Source organism: Dendropsophus ebraccatus, chromosome 2 (genome assembly GCF_027789765.1).
Source record: "Dendropsophus ebraccatus isolate aDenEbr1 chromosome 2, aDenEbr1.pat, whole genome shotgun sequence".
NCBI lineage: Eukaryota > Metazoa > Chordata > Amphibia > Anura > Hylidae > Dendropsophus > Dendropsophus ebraccatus.
In genome coordinates this window covers 69918454-69938173 of record NC_091455.1, presented here as the reverse complement: position 1 = coordinate 69938173, position 19720 = coordinate 69918454, and the positions used below count along the sequence as shown (strand labels likewise).

General features: G+C 44.7%; 2 protein-coding genes across 2 annotated transcripts in view; one reads left to right on the top strand and one right to left on the bottom strand.

Moving 5' to 3' along the window:
• LOC138783259 (myosin regulatory light chain 2, smooth muscle minor isoform) overlaps positions 1-8762 on the bottom strand; it is an 18051-nt gene extending 9289 nt beyond the window's left edge. The window contains exon 1 of the mRNA XM_069957734.1: positions 8638-8762. The gene's annotated coding sequence lies outside the window, so the exon portion shown is untranslated. The remainder of the gene's footprint in view (positions 1-8637) is intronic.
• Positions 8574-19720, top strand: LOC138784145 (uncharacterized). Its single transcript, XM_069959658.1, has 5 exons — positions 8574-8784; positions 10261-10388; positions 16909-17003; positions 17621-17767; positions 18791-19720. Exons 1-5 carry the CDS (start codon positions 8574-8576, stop codon positions 19677-19679), a joined length of 1470 nt encoding a protein of 489 aa, XP_069815759.1. The 3' UTR covers positions 19680-19720.

Sequence of the window (19720 nt, the reverse complement as noted above, 5' to 3'; positions counted from 1 at the left end):
AAGCTTAATCACTGTGTAAATACACAACCAACCCTATTAATGGGGTCTGTTAGGCTCTGGCATGCTGCCTGTTGGTTTCACTGGAAAATGAGTGTTGTATGTAGCAATAGTTTTCCTGTAAAATGTGACAATATGTGAGAGCCTCCTAGACACATGTGAATACAGGCTTAATTGTTGGGCCACGTATATAACTGTTATGCAATGAAAGTTTTATTATTTTTGTGCACAGGTCAGGTATCTTTGTATAGAGACGTGGACCCTGACACTGAGGGGTAACGGCGTATGACAAAGGGTTCTATCACAGGGATAATTACTCTTGGAGCCCTCTAGTGGTCTGTCCTTGTCAGCACAGCACCATGCTTCTTCACTCCTCCAGCAAGGTTCACATGTAGATGTTGTGCTCAGGCTAGATTCCTCCTCACTGGGCCCCTGCTCTTTGCCCTCTTTTCTATTGTAATGCCAGCTGTCAGCATTGCCTGTTCTTTTCCTGGGTTTTAATAATACACCCCTGTAGTCCACTCTATTGCACCCTCATTACCCATAAGACACAATCCTACCACCAATATTCTACCCCATGTTAGAAGTTACCCCGATTATTTGGCATATTATATACCATATGAATCTGGGGAAGAAAAAGGTTTATATGAAAGTGTAAACATCCACAAGTGCAGTACAATAGACTTCTATAGAGGCTGCATTAAAGCTCTGTGTAATCTGAAACTTGTACCATGTTTTTCAGTTAGATTTAAATACTTAAAGAGGCATGCCCACAAAAAAAGCTGTGGCCTACTAGCCTCCTCCATGAGACACTGGAGAATACTTCATTGACTTGTTAACTGGTCCTTCCCTGGACCACATGACAGGGAACAGACTGATACTTTAGTGTGTTATGTGTGCAGCTGAAGTTACTTTCTCCATTTACTATATAATGAAGTCTTCCAATACTTATCAGCTGCCGCTTGCCCTGCAGGAAGTGGTTTATTCTTTCCAGTTTGGCACAGTGCTCTCTGCTGCCACCTTTGTCTGTGTCAAGAACTGTCCAGAGCAGCAGAGGCTTTGTATGGAGATTTGCCTTCAGGGCATACAGCAGCTGATAAGTACTGGAAGATTTTTTTTTTACTTACAAACTTACAAATCTGTGTAACATTCTGACGCCAGATGATTTAAAAACATTTTTTTCCTGTCTGGAGTACCCCTTTAAAGATGAGCTAAATATTATCCTGTGGCCTACCAGCTACCGCAAAGGCTGTGTATTTAAAGGGGTTATCCCAAGATCCTAACTTATCCCCCATCCACAGGATAGGGATAACTAGCTGATCAGTCAGGGTATAACTGCTGGGATCCCCACCAATACAAAGAATGGTGGTAAATTGTATCCTGAATGACGACAGTGGCCAGCATTACATAACTTCTCTATAGAACGCCCAAACACTGCCGAGCTCAAAGCTTGGCCAGATTCAGAGGCCCCATAGAGAAAGAACGGCGTGCTGGTCGCTCAACTACGTTCCTGTTACATTCACTCAGTAAACTGACGTCATTACAAAGATCTTAGGGGTCGGACTGCAACTACCCTGTGGATGGGGGAGAGCCACTTAAAGACAGTAATGTATAATCTATAGAGGTGGTAACATTTATTCTGGAAGTGCTTCTGTAATACAGGTACAGAAAACATAGTAATAAATTGCAGTCAGTACTATGAAAGCCCTTATAAAGGTGTGTCAAAACTTGTTCAGGGATTCCACTGCGCTGTGTCAGTACAGATGTATTCTCCCTCCCCTAAAATCATACCTCTGTTCTCAAACTTAAAGGGGTACTTAAAGGGGCTAGGGGGCTTTTCTGGCTATGGCCGGGGAGGAGGTGGATGAGGCCAACAATGTCCACTTACCAGGTAGCGGCCAGGCAGCACGATCCGGGACCCGGCGCAGGAACCGGGGAGGTAAGTGGACATCATTGACCTCTTCCACCTCCTCCCTGGCTATAGCTAAAAAGTACCCCTTTAATCTTTTCTAGAAGGCTGTTCCAGCACCCAGCAGTTTTCCAATGGGAAACCATGGAAATACATTTAATTGTTTTTTTTATACTCCATGGGTGAGGTGCAGAGAGAGTGTACAAAGTTAAGTAGTAATGTAAAGGCATAACTGCTTGCCTCCTTTGGGCATATAATAAGTGGCAGTGCATTGCACACTGCTCCTTACTGCAGGAGTGGAGAATCCCAGCTACAAATCTAGAGCAGAAAACTTCTGCTCTGGAGGGGCCCTGCCTGTACTGCTGCTAAGCCAGCACAGTTTGCCAGCCAGGCTGGGGGTTAAGTTGTGATGCTATGCACAGCATTAACTCTTAATCCCCTAGGAGAAGCAAAACTCCAAAATGCAGGGCTCCAGACTAAAAAATTTACCTGGGAGCCATTGGCTCCTAACCTGAAAAATTTAGGCGCCAAATAGAATATTTGGTCGCCAACATTTTAAACCATGTAAAATTAATGTTATGTTACATGGGACTTACTGTGTGCAGAGGCCACGGCAGCCTCCTCCTCCTTTAGATCCTTTCTTTTCTTAGTTTGAAAATGTTCAACATGGAAACTTGCAACTTGACAACCATATCCAGTCTGACAACCATATACAGTCTGACTCAGTACTTCAGCTTCACTTGGCTAGCCTTTTAATGAGGCTTACTCTTCTGAACTTGAACTTAAAGGGAACCTGTCGACCCCTGTGCCGGGGTGACAGGCTCCCAACCCCCCTATACTCACCTCATCGCGCCGGGTCCCGCTTCTGAAGATGGTCGGGTCACGGAGATCTCAGCCGCTGCAGCCCGGCTTACGCTGAGAGATGAGTCCAACGCTCATAGAGAATGACGGGAGAGTCCAGCGCTCCGTCATTCTCTATGAGTGTTGGACTCATCTCTCAGTGTGCGCGTCGGGCTGCAGCGGCTGAGATCTCCGTGACCTGACCACCTCCAGAAGCGGGACCCGGCGCGATGAGGTGAGTATAGGGGGTTCTAACGGGGGGTTGGGAGCCCTTTAAAAGCTTGCAACAGTCTATACATACTGAGCTAGACTTATGACTGCAGCCATAGTGACCCCCCACAAGATGAGTATATAGATAGATATATCTCTCACCTAGTGACTAATGCAAGTGACCCCCTACAATACAGACACCTGAGGGGCCCTGATAATAATAATTGTGCATATATCTATCTCCCAGTGTCTGCAGCCAGTTTGCCCTAAACTTATAGATGGCCCCCTCCCCTTATAGATGACCCCCTCCTTTTATAGATGACCCCCTCCTTTTATAGATGACCCCCTCTACCCCCATTATAGATGCCCCCTCCTCCCCCCATTATAGATGCCCCCTCTCCCCCCCCCCCATTATAGATGCCCCCTCTTCTCCCCCCCTTATAGATACCCCCTCCCCTTATAGATGACCCCCTCTATCCCCATTATAGATGCCCCCTCCTCCCCCCCATTATAGATGCCCCCTCCTCCCCCCCATTATAGATGCCCCCTCCTCCCCCCATTATAGATGCCCCCTCCTCCCCCCCATTATAGATGCCCCCTCCTCCCCCCCATTATAGATGCCCCCTCCTGTTCCCCATTATAGATGCCCCCTCTTCTCCCCCCCTTATAGATACCCCCTCCCCTTATAGCTAGCCCCCTCTCCCCCCCTTGAAGATGGCCCCTCTTCTCCCCCCCTTATAGATACCCCCTCCCCTTATAGATGACCCCCTCTATCCCCATTATAGATGCCCCCTCCTCCCCCCCATTATAGATGCCCCCTCCTCCCCCCATTATAGATGCCCCCCTCCTCCCCCCCATTATAGATGCCCCCTCCTCCCCCCCATTATAGATGCCCCCTCCTGTTCCCCATTATAGATGCCCCCTCTTCTCCCCCCCTTATAGATACCCCCTCCCCTTATAGCTAGCCCCCTCTCCCCCCCTTGAAGATGGCCCCTCTTCTCCCCCCATTATAGATGCCCCCCCTTCTCTTCCCCCCATTATAGATGGCACTCTCTTCTCCCCCCATTATAGATGCCCCCCCCTTTCCTTTATGCTAAGCAGTATTTAAAAAAAACAAACACACAAACTCACCTGACAACCCGCTCCCCCGGCGATCCTCTTCTTCTTCAGGCGCTGTCCCCGGCTGATGCGCGGCTGCCGGGGGTGTCCCGTCCTATCCCCGGCAGCGCGGCGCGTCAGTGAGCTCCCTGTACGCCGGGGCTGTGACTTCTGACACAGGAAGCGTCTCTGACGCGCGCTTCCTGTGCCGGAAGTCAGGGCCCCAGGCAGCTCACTGATGCGCCGCGCTGCCGGGGATAGGACGGGACACCCCCGGCAGCCGCGCATCAGCCGGGGATACTTAAAGAGACAGCGCGCCGCCGCCGGGGCCAGTCGCAAATGGCGCCCAGATTAATAAATCTGGGCGCCATTTGCAAAATATCAGTCGCATTGGCGACCATTTTGGTCGCCATCTGGAGCCCTGAAATGATGGGTGTTGTGCTCCTCTTTGGAAAAGATTTACTTACTTTTCCTGGCTCCTGTGTGTATTCATGTGCACAGCAGCCTATAGGGAAGATCATGTGACCATCACTAGAAGCTGCTGTTCACATGAATTCACAGACAGCAGCCAGGAAAAGTAAGTGAATCTTTTCCAAAGAGCAGCACAACACCCATCATTTTGGTGTTCTGCTCTTCCTAGGGGATTAAGAGGTAGTTCTGTGCACAGCATCACAACTTAACCCCAGCCTGGCAGGGAAACTGAGCCGGCTCAGCAGCAGCAGTAGGGACAGGGCCCCTCCAGAGCAGATGTTTTCTGCTTCTGGCCAGGAATCTCTGTTTAGGAGAGCGGGGAATCCCTTTATAATGAGGGGGGATTCCCTGATCTAAACAGTCGTACCCGAACGCTTCTGATAACTGTTGGCTAAACAATAGTTCAGCTGACAGTTATCTTCCCCAGTTTTGTTTAGCTACCGAGCAAAGTGTGAGTACTGAACAAAACTTTGGGGAAAATGGTGCTTCAAGAAACAAATTGTTCAAGAATGGAGGCACCACTGTATGTATAAAAACATGTCCGCTTTTTACCAGAAACAGCACCACTCTTGTCCTCTGTGTGTGGTATTGCAGCGCAGTACCATTGAGTTGCACTACCACACACAACCTATGGACAGGTGTGGTGCTGTGTTCTTTCTACCCTTGGCTAACCTGTATAGGCATGTTCACACATTTTTTTGTTTGTTTTTCCAGCTGCAGTTTTTCACCACATTTTCTAGGACTGCTGAAAAATAAAATAAAAGACCCACTATAGAAGTCATATGGCTCCCACTGCTTAACCACCTGTGTGTGAATCCATCCCACAGAGCACACCTATGTTTTCACAGGGCTTGGCCCGTACAGACACCACATATCCTCAGAGCACCAGTGATGTGGGAAGTCACATACAAGACGTCTGCGGAGACGTTTACAGGGATGAGGATTACGCAACCTCTCAGGCTAGAACATCTGCATTCAGTTTGCTTGGCATTCTAGAATTTCTGATTATCCCAAGATGTTACAGGGTCTCCTGCAATGTGAAGACAAGGCAACCTAAGAGAAAGCATTTATGGGTGTCACCATCTCACCAGCCCCCAAAAGCTTCTAAGTACATTGCACTTCTGAGCAGCAGGGGCTCATGCACCAGCTAGGTAAAGCAGGACTGGGCGTGATGAGAAGAATGCAATAAGACATAAGAGCGTGCCATATGTGCACCATTATCAACAGAGACAGGAAGACTACAGGGAAGGAAGTGGCTCCGAGTGCAAGATCTAGATAGACAGTCCGCTCACACTACTCATACATCAGTTACAGGAGCCGCCACCACCCTGTACAGCTACAGCGTTTGGCTGGGTTCACAATATGGAACCCGAGCTGAGAATTTCCACCGGATTCCGTAGCTCGGACCCATTCATGGCCGTGCACCTCTCCGCCCATGCCATAGACACCATTCTACGCACGGGCAAACTCTGCCGAAAGGATGCATAATGGTGACAGATAACCTGTTGCGCATTCAGCAGCTCGCACCCGCCGGCGGAGTGATGCAGGCGCGCCCGTCTCCGCCCGTATCAGACTCTATTCTATGCACAGGCGGATTCCGTCATCCAACCAAAGAATAAACAGGTGCGAGCTGCGAATGCGCAAAGGGTTATCCGCCGCCATTCCGCAGTGTGCACGCACCCTAACACACAGGGCTTCATCCACTGCCACACAATATGGATTCTGCCCAGACTGTCTACTGCTAACATACGATACATACAACACAAGCCACTATCCAATATTATTCTACAGATCGCCAAGATGCCTGCAATACTAGGAGACGTTAATAAGGCTGTCCAATACCATACAACTATCCCATTCTATAAGACTAAGTTATACTGTACAAGTACCCATACTACACAACGACCCATATTATATGGCTACCCCGTATCATACAAGTCCCCCATACTATAATAAGCCTAGTTTATCTTATACAAGTCCCCCATACTATAATAAGCCTGGTAAACATATATATATCTTATACAAGTCCCCCATACTATAATAAGCCTAGTATATATATTATACATGTCCCTCATACCATAATATGTAAAAGAACACTGCAGAGACACCATCACATGTCTCGACGTCAGTGAACTAGCCAGACCTTCCCTCCGGGAAGGAACAACCAAGCCAAAGGCGTTCTCCAGTCAAGGAAACCACCTCAGCAAGGTATCCATCCACAGACAGCTGTTTCTGGGTTTTTGCCCCTCATCAGTGTGGAGTAGGTTTCTGGCTAGTGGGAGCAATGACTAGTAAGTGCATGCAAAAGGACGCTGGTTGACCTCAGGGAGATCAACCAAAACACCGCAGAGACACCATCACATGTCTCAACGTCAGTGTATTCTAGCACATTGCCCCCTGGGAAATCAAATATGCAAGAGAACACTGCAGAGACACCATCACATGTCTCGACGTCAGTGAACTAGCCAGAGCTTCCCTCCGGGAAGGAACAACCAAGCCAAAGGCGTTCTCCAGTCTAGGAAAACACCTCAGCAAGGTATCCATCCACAGACAGCTGTTTCTGGGTTTTTGCCCCTCATCAGTGTGGAGTAGGTTTCTGGCTAGTGGGAGCAATGACTAGTAACTGCATGCAGAAGGATGCTGGATGACCTCAGGGAGATCAACCAAAACACCGCAGAGACACCATCACATGTCTCAACGTCAGTGTATTCTAGCACATTGCCCCCTGGGAAATCAAATATGCAAGAGAACACTGCAGAGACACCATCACATGTCTCGACGTCAGTGAACTAGCCAGAGCTTCCCTCCAGGAAGGAACAACCAAGCCAAAGGCGTTCTACATGTCCCCCATGCTATAATAAGCCTAGTATATATATATATTATACATGTCCCCCATACTATAATAAGCCTAGTATATATATATTATACATGTCCCCCATACTATAATAAGCCTAGTATATATATATTATACATGCCCCCATACTATAATAAGCCTGGTATATATATTATACATGCCCCCCATACTATAATAAGCCTAGTATATATATTATACATGTCCCCCATACTATAATAAGCCTAGTATATATATATATATATATATATATATATATATATATATATATATATATATATATATTATACATGTCCCCCATACTAAAATAAGCCTAGTATATATATTATACATGTCCCTCATACTAAAATAAGCCTGGTGTATATATATTATACATGTCCCTCATACTATAATAAGCCCGGTATGTATATTATACATGTTCCCCATGCTATAATAAGCCCAGTATATATATTATACATTTCCCCTATGCTATAATAAGCCCAGTATATATATTATACATGTCCCCCATACTATAATAAGCCTAGTATATATTATATATGCCCCCCATACTATAATAAGTGTAGTATATATATTATACATGTCCCCCATGCTATAATAAGCCTGGTATATATATTATACATGTCCCTCATACTATAATAAGCCCGGTATATATATATTTTACATGTCCCCCATGCTATAATAAGCCTAGTATATATATTATACATGTCCCCCATACTATAATAAGCCTAGTATATATATTATACATGTCCCCCATAATATAATAAGCCCAGTATATATTATATACGCCCCTCCCCCATACTATAATACGCCTAGCTCCTACCATACAGCTTAGAGTTTATATTATATGGTTATGTAGACCAGTGGTCCCCAGTATGATGGGAGTAGTAGTTGTGCAGCAGCTGGGGCACACTGCTGTGCAGTCCTATCTAGAGGAGCCAGGATCTAACAGCCGATGACTGCCGGGGCATGCTGGGAATTGTAGTCTTGCACCAACCTGTAGACCGTAGACTGTATATAACGCCAATCTGCTGCAAAACTACATCTCCCAGCATGGAGCCAGGACAAGCTGGGAGTCAGGAGTGTTGGCGATCACTGACATGGTAGCCGATCGCACAGCTACACCTCACCCCTCCCGCAGGCACATGACGGGCGTTGTAGGCCAGGTGTACGGCGACCCCCGCCAGGGCTTTGTGTAGTATGGCGCCGTCCCCTGCTGCCCCGGCTACCGTAGGATATAACTGTACACCGAGTCATCACTTACCGTACGCCGAGCAGAGACAGATGGAACCGGCCGGAGCTGCAGTCACTACACAGACGTTCTCACCTCAACCTCCGACCAACACCCCGTACACAACCACTCCTCCAGATAGTCACTTCCGCATTGCTCGAGGCTCAAAGCGGATGGACCGTACCACTCAGCAACACGGGGGAGGACTGCTCGAACGTAGCCTGCCACTATAAAATATAACGCTTACGCCAAACTGTCTTCATTTACGTTATGACGTATAAACGGACGCGCTGCATTTACCGTAAATCTTTGACGGTTAAAGAAAGGAATAGGCGGGTGACACGTTTAGCAGATAGTGTAGACCACGGAGAAGGGTGGGACGCATTCCAGCCGCGGTGACGTCGTGAGGACTGGCTGACATATGTCCTTGTATGGAAGCAGGCGCCCAGCTCTCGCGGGATTTCCGGATGCATGGGCCGCTGCTATACTGGGGTGATGAGAGGCTGTAGCAGGGCAGAGGCAGCTGTGACTCCTGTCATACATGGCGGCATGTGTGACCACTGGGCTGAACTATGGGCAGCTGTCTAGGTGCACAGCAGACGCCACTAACACCCAAATATATATATATATATATATAGGGCCATAGAAATGAGGGAATGAGGCCTAGTACATGGCTGTAGGGTGGAGCCTGCCTAGGGGTAGCAAGCAGGGCCGTATTACCAGCTGCCATAGGCGCTAAGGCTGCAGATGCCCCATCATCTTTCACCAATTAGCATCATGATTTTCTAGTTTTTGAACATTATATTGATATCTGATCAGTCTTAGTCCACATACCCACATTTACTATACGACACCACATGCAGCCAAAACCAGGCCCTCATGCGGTAACCAATAGGCGGATGGCCAATAATCCATAATACCGCTATACTGTGACTGGATAACACCACCAGACCTCACCAATACCACCATACCCCCCTCCCTTGGAAAGACACCAGATTTACTGGCAAGTCTGAATAGGAGGTGGAGAATCAAAAAATAAAAGGAAAAAAAAGTAGTTTCCTTCCGCCTGCTCCCTGGTGCTGCCGCCCTGCAAGGTGCTGCCCTAGGCACCGGACCACGGGTGCCTAGTAATAAATACGGCCCTGGTTGCTAGGTAATAATACTTAAGTAAAAAAAGGTGGTGCTGTCATCCATTAAGGGTACAAACACAGGGCGCATTTGCTGCGTATGTATTGCTGCGATACGCAGGAAAAACGCATGGAAATCGCTTGTTGGTTCTGCGCGATTTCCATGTGCGAAAATCGCAATTGCGTATTTGCGTGTTGCGATTTTCGGGCAGATTGTTCATGTGTCGTAATTGTAAATAAAGGTAGTTGCTGTGTGTGAAGGAGTAATAAAAAAAAAACAACCCTTTTTAAACTGAACTCAGTCGTGATAGATGTTGTGTGGTGACATAGTGAAAGTGTAACTCACAAATATGTCAAGCAATCGACCAGTTCGCCTTAGGCGACCGTATTTAAAAATGCTTTTGCAACTGGCATTAAGCCTGCATAGACGTGAGTAAGAGGTAAACTTAATAACCAAACGTTTTTATGTAATTCTGTGGGGGTTTATGAGCCTTATAGTGAAGGTGTTTTTTATACATTTCTTTATTAGGCTGTTGGTATGCAGAGGGGGCCACATTAGGGGATAATGCTGAGGGAGACAATGATGTGAGAGCCTCAAATACTGGAAAACACATGTTCAAAGGTGTGACTGATAGTGTCACAGACTCTCACACCAACGTAATTAACTTTACCTCATTCAGCATCTTCCCCTCATGTTGTCTTTTCTGTATCCTACCAGTCTAGTCAGTGCAGAGAGACAGCTGGTATACTGAGGGGCCACATGAGGGGATAATGGTGAAGGAGATAAAGCTAAACACACTTGTGTGATAGCAACAAAAATACAAACACAGGTACTCACAGCTGTGACTGATAGACATTGTCACAGTCTCTAAACACTGTATATATTTTTAACTCATTCAGCATCATCCCCTCATGTTGTCTCCTCTGTATACTACCAGTATTAGACAGTGCAGAGAGACGTCTGGTATACTGAGGGGTCACATGAGGGGATAATGGTGAAGGAGATAAACTTATACACACTTGTTTGCTAGCTACAAAAAACAACAGACTGGTTCTCACCATTGTTATTGATACACAGTGTCACATTCTCACAACAATGGTTAATGCTTTACCTCCTTTAGCATCAACCCCTCATGTGGGCCCCTCATCAGGGCAGTTTCTAGCTTTACTGCCGCCTGTGGCGAGAACTGACAGGAAACACGGCTGGGCACTGAGCCGTAACTTGTTGTAAAGATAAGGACACAGAACGCTTATGCCACCCCCCTCAAAGGCTGTGTTATCTGCCGCCTGAGGCAAACACTTCACCTCGCCTCATGCCAGATACAGGCCTGCCCCTCATTATAACACAAGTATTATACAGTAAAGAGAGACAGCTGGTATGCTGAGGGGAAGATGCTGATGGAGGTTACACTAGCTACACTGGTTTGAGGCACACCAATACTGGAAAACTGGAAATCATATCTGTGCAAGAACCATATTCACAAGTCTAGTGATGGGGTCTGCACCAATTTTAAGTAAAGGTCCATTTACCAGTGTCTGTTCTCCGGTGAAGGTCCCATTTGAAAATAAGTAGGAAACGTGTTTTCTTACTTTTCTCAAACGTTGTTGAAATATTTACATACAGAATTCTTGCTTAAAAGCAGGATAAATGGCATTTTCTCTCTCCCTCACTGGCCCTTTCTACTTAGTTACACAGGGGGGTGACTGCTTTAGTAGTGTAAAGCTCCCCCTGTAGTATATAGCCCCCCTGTGTGCTCACCCTCTGTATTATATAGCCCCCCCCCCCCCGTACACTCTCCCCCATTAGTATATGGGCCCCCCCTTTGCACTCTTCTCCAGTAGTATATAGGCCCCCATGTGCTCTACTCCTGTATATAGCCCCCCAATGCTCTCTCCCAGTATGCAGCCCCCCCCCCTGTGCTCTATCCCCCTGTATTTGGCCCCCTGTGCTCTCTTCACCAGTATATAGCTCCCCTGTGCTCTATCCCCCAGGATACTGCCCCTCTGTGCTCTCTACCCCTGTATATAGCCCCCCTGTTCTCTCTCTCACTGGATATAGCCCCACCTGTGCTCTCTCCCCTGTATATAGCCCCCCTGTGTTTTCTGCCCCTGTATATAGCACCACCTGTGCTTGCTCTTACTCTGTGCTATCTCCCCCTGTATCAACCCCCCCTGTGTGCTCTGCCCCAGTATATAGCCCCCCTGTGCTCTCCAACCTCCATTTTAGCATAAAAATTTAAAAACATATACTCACCTAAGTCCTGCGCGTCCACTTCTCTTCCTTCTGTGCCGCGCTGCAGCAGTCAATAGAGGCCAATATCCCCGCTGGAGCTGGAATGTAACTTGGCGCCTTTGTGTACCCTGCCACTACTTACCCCTCGTGTACCCTGACACTGGGTTCCCCTTGGTATACCTTGCCAATGTTTCCCCCTTGTGGTATGTAACATCGTCTAATCTGGAACATAATTACTAATTCATTTTAGTTATGTAGTCCGGCACATTACCATCAAAACTACAATGGTAGGTATATTTATAGGGTGTTCACACTACGTATATTTGAGACTCTATATTTGAGGCTGTATAGCAACCAAAACAAGGAGTGGATTGAAAACACAGAAAGGCTCTGTTCACATACTGTTGTAACTGAGTGGATGGCCGTCATTTAATGGCAAATATTTGAGGTTATTTTAAAACAACGGCTGTTGTATTGAAATAATGGCAGTTACTTACCGTTAGATGGCGGCCATCCACTCAATTTCAACATTGTGTGAACAGAGCCTTTTCTGTGTTTTCAATCAACTCCTGGTTTTGGTTGCTATGAGGACCTGACATAAAGACCAAATACAGCCTCAAATATACATAGTGTGAACCCAGCCTAATAAAACATCTCCATTCGTTTTAGGGGGGTAATATGGAGGGCTAATGTCAAAGAGTAGTAGCTTTGTAATGCAAATGTGCACATTGTCCAAAACTACAACTCCCATCATTGACAGATATTTGAACATGCTGTTAGTATAATTTATGCACCTAAAATGGTCACATGTTGCTACACTAGAACTCAAATCATGGACTGTCACTGAGTTATGTAACTAGAGGTTGAGCAGCATCAATGGCCCCTTGTATAACTTCAACGACTAACATTTTGTTTTGAAAGTTAAACATGATTTCAGTAGGACTTAGTTAATCTAATTAGTCACATTTAGCAAAAATGCATCGCTATACCTGGACTGTCACTAATACATAATGGAAGTTGGAGTTCATGACCAATAAGGGGCTCAGGTTGAAGTACTACAACTCTAATCTTGTACTATGCGTGAGACATGATTTCATTAATAGTTATGCAATCGGTATGGGCACATCTTCCAATAATACTACTATCAACATGGACTGAAATTGAGACATGATGGGAGTAGTAGTTTGCAAAACACTATGCAACCTATTTTGGTTTCAGCTTGGGTTCAATACCTCTTTAGCACAGTGATGCGCCCTGAGCATACAATTTTTTAGGACAATATGGGGGGCTGGGGCTAAGGTCCAGGGGGGTGTTACTGTTGCCAGTGAGGTCAACTGCCCTTGACGGTCGCAGGGATCCGGATTGGTTCGTCACGGAATTGCTTGGTTTTGGGGGTGTAAGGAGGTAGGGTTTAGGGTTGATGGGGTGACAGCCGCTGTGGTAGGTAGTGTAGTTGGCTGCCACAAAGTTCCTTGCGTATGTGCATACTATAGTGGGCGTGTTGGCTGGCAGTTTACTTCCTATGGTTACAACCCTCAACTCAAGACATTACCCTTAGGCCTTATGCACACGTTCCGTAATTTTTTCGGGTCCGGAAACCACCCGCTAAAAATTACGAGTTGGACATCCGTATTGCTTCCGTATTGCATCCGGAAGCACGGAAGTCTGATGATGCCTGCAATCACCACCGAGCACTGAAGCGTCCCCAGTTGCCATGGTGATCGCAGGAGGACACTTCTGTGCTCGGTCTTTACAGGCATCATCAGACCCCTCCTGCAATCACCATGGCAACCGGGGATGCTTCCGTGCTCGCCCGGTCTTGGCATCATCAGACCCCCTCCTGCGGCGGCATCAGACCCCCTCCTGCGGCGGCATCAGACCCCCTTTGCGGTAATAACACCATCTCCTATGCGATCCTCCTGTGCGTTCTGCCTTCAGTGCTCTTAATTGATTCATTGATACTTTCCTAACTACATTGTAAACACTCCAATTTATTGAGGTAATTGGTACTTGTACCTTTGTAGCCCAGCTGCCCATCATCATTACCAATTAGCACAATAAATTGGTGATTGCTATGTGGTTAGGAAAGTATCAATGAATCAATTAAGAGACTGTGAGCAGTGAATGAATGGCCTGTCAGCTAAATTCGGCACAATATAAAGTATGCAATGTTCCGAGCAGGCACCCTTCTGTATGGTCTTCACCTTGTGGAGTACTACAGATCCCAGCTCTCTGATATACCATCACCAACACTACCTCAATAACATTCGTCTACTGATTCTGCTATAATCGGCACACAATAGGATTCTGCTACAATCGGCATACGGTGTGCAGCAACAGAGATCCGGAGAACTATAGATCCCAGCACTTCTATATACTGCTGTGCCAATAGGAGCATGAGTTATCCATATTTTTCTACGGAAATACAGATGCCAAACATGTTGCACTCTGCAAACAATCCGTAGACAATTGATGTCAATGAGAGCATCCGTGAAAAAATCTGGGTCCGCACCGGGTCCGCACAAGGACATGTCCTTTTTTTTTTACGGATTGATTTTCATCCATTTCTGCTACTGATCGCGTGAATAGCCCAATAGACTTCAATGTGCACTAACTCGGATACGGAAATACGGATCCGTAAATTACGGAACGTGTGAATAAGGCCTAATGTTCCAAATAACAGCATCTATTCTCCCAGCTTCCACAAACAGTTCTATGGTGGAGTGTAGGTTGAAAATCCAAACAATCATCGGACAAGAGATAAGAAATTCTTAATAAGTACTCAAAGTAGGGCAGTCTTCTATCCACAAATCAACGGTTGTCCCTATCTAAATTCACTGTGGGGGCACATTATGCCATACACACACAGCCTGCTGCAGCCGTACCGCTCACACACACACAGCTTTCTTAAGCCATATACCAAGTTTTACATTAAAACAAAAAAAAAAAGGGTACTGCGCCCATAGTACACACACACACTCATACACACAGCCTGCGGCAGCAATAGTACACACACACACACACCCTGCTGCAGCCATAGCTCACACACACACAATCCTGCAGCCATCTAAATCTAAAAAAAAACATACATCTTCTAAAAAATAGAAAACCAAAAAAAAACTACATCAGTGCCTCAACCCCAACTCCTGTCTCTTCAAAAACCTGTCGATTAGACAAAAATACTCTGTATCCCACTGATCCAAAACTACTAACATGCCTAAAGAGAACAGAAAACATCCCCCCCCAAACACATTTCACTCCTGACGCTTTCTCAAAAAATGACAATGACTTACTGTGAAGTACTTCTTAACCAGTACCATCAAATGGTGCCACTGAACAATTGGAATGGTGCCCATACACAAAATGTATGGGATCAAATTATAAATATAACAACAGGACTCATTTGTAGATTTAGTAAACTAGTCTGTGTAAAGTCAGAGTCAAAACCTTTACGGCAACCACAAAAGTAAGGTAAAAATAGCTCAAAAAACACATCAATCAATAAGTAGCTCCAACAACTTGACTCAAAATACCCAGTAGAGAGGCTACAGTTAACAAGGAGTATTCTGGAAATTGACTAAACATACTTGTGTCTTATAGACAGCTTCCCGACGCTTACACTAATGTACACACTTTGGCATAATTTGGAATAATCACCTAATTATGGCACATCAAAGATCCTGCTGACTTTATTTTCTCACTATATGAGGAATCTGATATTAGGAGGGTTTACATGACACGGTAATGCTGATGATTTGTCAGTAAAGATCCTAGACTGACTATGACAACTTAAGTATCCTCCATTTAGTTAAACTCAAAATCCTAAAACTGTATACGCAACACCCAGTGTGCCCAACTTACCTTCATGTGTACTGCAGTTTAATCTGGTTACCAAGGCTAAATTTAATATGCTTCGGCCACCTCCTGTCAGCTGTAGTCAACATTTTGTATGGGCGAGTTAAACGCGGTGTATAGGCCTACGTCTATACTCCCGGGAACCACCATCCACAATACATGAACTCCTCCAACTCCACGTCTCCCCATAATTAACACATGGTCTACACTATACACAACCAATTATGCCTGAGTCTAAAACTGGCTTTTCCCCATACTCTCAGCCACCCACCTGTCGACTTCTGCCATTCAAAATTTACACAGTCACACATATTGTGCATCAACTACTACTGTCACCCACAGTTGTGGCCTATATAACCACAATGTGACCTGAATCTGGGCAACTGTAATTTTTCTAATGTGGACCAATCAAGCATAACTGCTGGCATAAATTGTGACTTTTCAATTACCTTTACGGCACACTTCACAATTTTGGACTCACAGTGTCTGTTAATGTCAACCATAGGGGTATTGTTGTGGCGGCCAGCCCCCCCACCCCCCCCCAGCTCCTCCCCGCCACTCCTGAACTCATCCACTCACTGCAGACGCGTTGAATAGTGGTGGCAGCAAGTGGGTAACGAGGAGCAAAATGAGCGCTGAAAGCGCTTGCTTACTCATCAAGACAATGGGTGTAATAGGGCCATAATTGCAGCAGTTGTCTCGCATAGTGTCACCGGGCAGCCTATTTATCTTCTGCTTTGCCAGGGAATGGGTCAAATCAAATTAATTGCATACATTGCCAAGTTTGTTAAAGTGTTAATTTGGATGCTAGTACAAAATTTTTTAACACATCCATTAACCATCTGAAATCCATCTCCTACCAAGACCCTTCACCACTAAATGGGAGATAAATCATGCACTAAATTAATGCACACCATACAAGACAACACAAAATGTACACTATTATGTAATTTAAACATTGCACAGTTTATGCTATGCCTAAAAATGGTTTGTCGCCAACAATGCACTTGTTTTGTCTCCATAACAATATTATGTAGACTGTGTGGTTAGCCAGTTATAATATTGTTACTATTTGTTCTCTACCATTAGAGGAGCAGACGACATCGTCAATATTGGGTACATCCCATCCTCCAGGCCCATGACCATGCAGGAGTATTTAACAATCTATACCATGATTTACAAAGGTATGTTTTCCGTGTACAGTTTCACACTGTAACCTTGTTGTAGTCATTAAGTTGGTAAACGGGGTTCTTATGTGTGGGGAAAAAATGGCTACTTTTCGCTCTGCTGTTGTCTCAGCACAATATTGGTTTACTAATAATCAGAATTTTCTTCAAACACACAGAGTTTCAAAAACTCACTTATTCTAAAGACACCACTAGGCTATAAATGTACCTGTTTTGTAATGCTGAAGAAACCCTTTAATTTAATTTGTCATATAATATGGGCGCTTATTTTCTTTATTTAATAGAATCCATTACTACATCCGCATACTGTCAAAGATTAACGTAAATAAAAAAAAATCTTCAGAGCATATACATTGATAACAGGGATGTATAATGTTGGATATATGGGTACGATTATACGGAAAATTAAGTGGCTTCTTTTTCACCAATAGCCCAAATATCTATGATTTTTATTCAGAATACCATGAGGAGTTGACCACTATGAAGCGCAGACTGTTAACTCTTTGCATGGTCCCACGCTCTGTACTTTCAGACCCACCTAATTTATTTAATTTAATATTATATATCTATTATCTATTAACATATAATATCTTTCACAATTAAATTTTCTTAAGGTACGAAGAGAAATTTCAAGCCTTCTGCCGCCTAAGTGTTGCTCAATTTGACAATCTGTTACAAATTATCGCTGTGGATCTGATCTTTCAGGACACTCAAATGAGAAAAGCAATAAGTGCAGAGGAAAGGCTACTCATCACCTTTCGGTCAGTTTACAAGTGCTGATAATTAAAGTTAATAAAATACATTTAGCACCACAATATTGATCAGCCATTCACATGTGTAGTTGTTGAGTGTTGTGTACATATTAATTCTTATTTGTGATACTCTCCCACTGGGTGGTGAAGCACACACGTTTAATCTTCACCACTTGTATTTCTTGAGTATGACATTTATAAACCATCTACTTACAACAACATTTTACATTCCTTATTGAAGACCTTATAAAAAAACATATGTGCGCAATATAATCTTCTATGTCAATTTACACTTATACTTAGTAAAGTTCTACACTAAATATTTAAATATCTTTCAAAGCTTATTACACACTTGTATTCTAACACTTCACAGCCTACCAAAATAGTCTTCAACATTTCCGACAACTATTGGTTGAAGGAGTCCAAAGATAGGTTTAGGTATTGAATTTTCCCAGTCAAAATTTTAACATTTTCTCCAATAATAAGCACTATCTATTGGGCAACAGACAGCCCACATTCTCCTTCTATAAAACACAGAAAATATATATGAATTGGCACCTATATTTTGTTAAATGTCGATGATTTTTAAAAATAACACAAGTAAAGGGCTACAATGAAGTAAATGATAAAGACAAAATTAATTATATGTATCCAGCTTCTAAAACCGAATTAATTTAAGGTCAATGTAAACACATTATATTGACTGGTGGTATAATAGGGCCCTTAGTCAGGGAGTCCCAAACTTTAAAACTAATCTAAAATTTCCTAAATTAACATGTTTAAAATGGGCAAAAAACATCACACTATAGTCGTTGAAATTCTGTGTTGAGTTTTTATGTTGTTGATGTGTTATGAGAATCTTCAATAGTTAGTGTTTAAATACTTTATGATAATTCAGTAAAATATTAATTACAACATGTTTGGCTTAGTGAGTACAGATTATTGTGAGTTATGTTAAATAATGTCTTCCCATTTTTTGTCATTTCATGTCTGCAGGACTGTTCGTACTTCCATTGCTTTCATCACCTGCAGTTTTTTAGCCACAGGCGAGAGCTATGCATCCCTGCACTTCCAATTCCGAGTTGGTGTCACAACCATCTCTGGAATTGTGAGGTGTACATGCGTCGTCATCTGGCAGAAATTGCAGCCCAGGGTGATGCCGAGCCCAACCGAGGAGACTTGGCGACAGGTTGCAGCAGGCTTTCAAACTGTTGCCAATTTCCCACACTGTCTAGGTGCAGTCGATGGCAAACATGTCAGGGTGCAACAGCCACCGCACTCAGGATCCAGATATTATAATTATAAAATTTTTTTTTCTGTGGTCCTGATGGCGGTGGCTGATGCAAACTGCAAATTTGTTGCCATCGACGTTGGTGCCTATGGTAGTACTGGGGATTCTCGGGTGTTGCAAACATCACAGATTGGTCTGCAAATTCTCCGAGCGGGCGATACGCTCCCAGAAGCCGAACCTTTGCCTGGCTCCACAGATCCAGTTCCATTTGTGATGATATCGGATGAGGCATTCCCTTTGCTCCAAAACCTGCTGCGCCCATATCCACGGAGGGAACTGGATACCAGGAAAAGAATTTTTGATTTTCGGCTGTCCAGGGCACGAAGAGTTGTGGAATGCACCTTCGGAATCATGAGTAGTCAGTGGTGTGTCCTGGGTACTACCATCAAATTGGATGTGAGAACAGTTGACAACATTATCAAGGCTTGCTGTGTTCTCCACAATTATGCTCGTCCTGAAAGAACTGATGAGATAATTGAGAACCAGCAAGCCAATCTTGATAATGTTGTCAACTGGGATTTTCAATCTCCATCCAATTTGGGGGTAGCTATCCGGGATCATTACGTTGACTACTTCATGTCCCCCGAAGGTGCCGTGCCCTGGCAATATGCCTGTGTTGGTGATGAGTAGCCACTTCTGCACGGAAGGGCCTGTGGATCTCTCTGGATGAC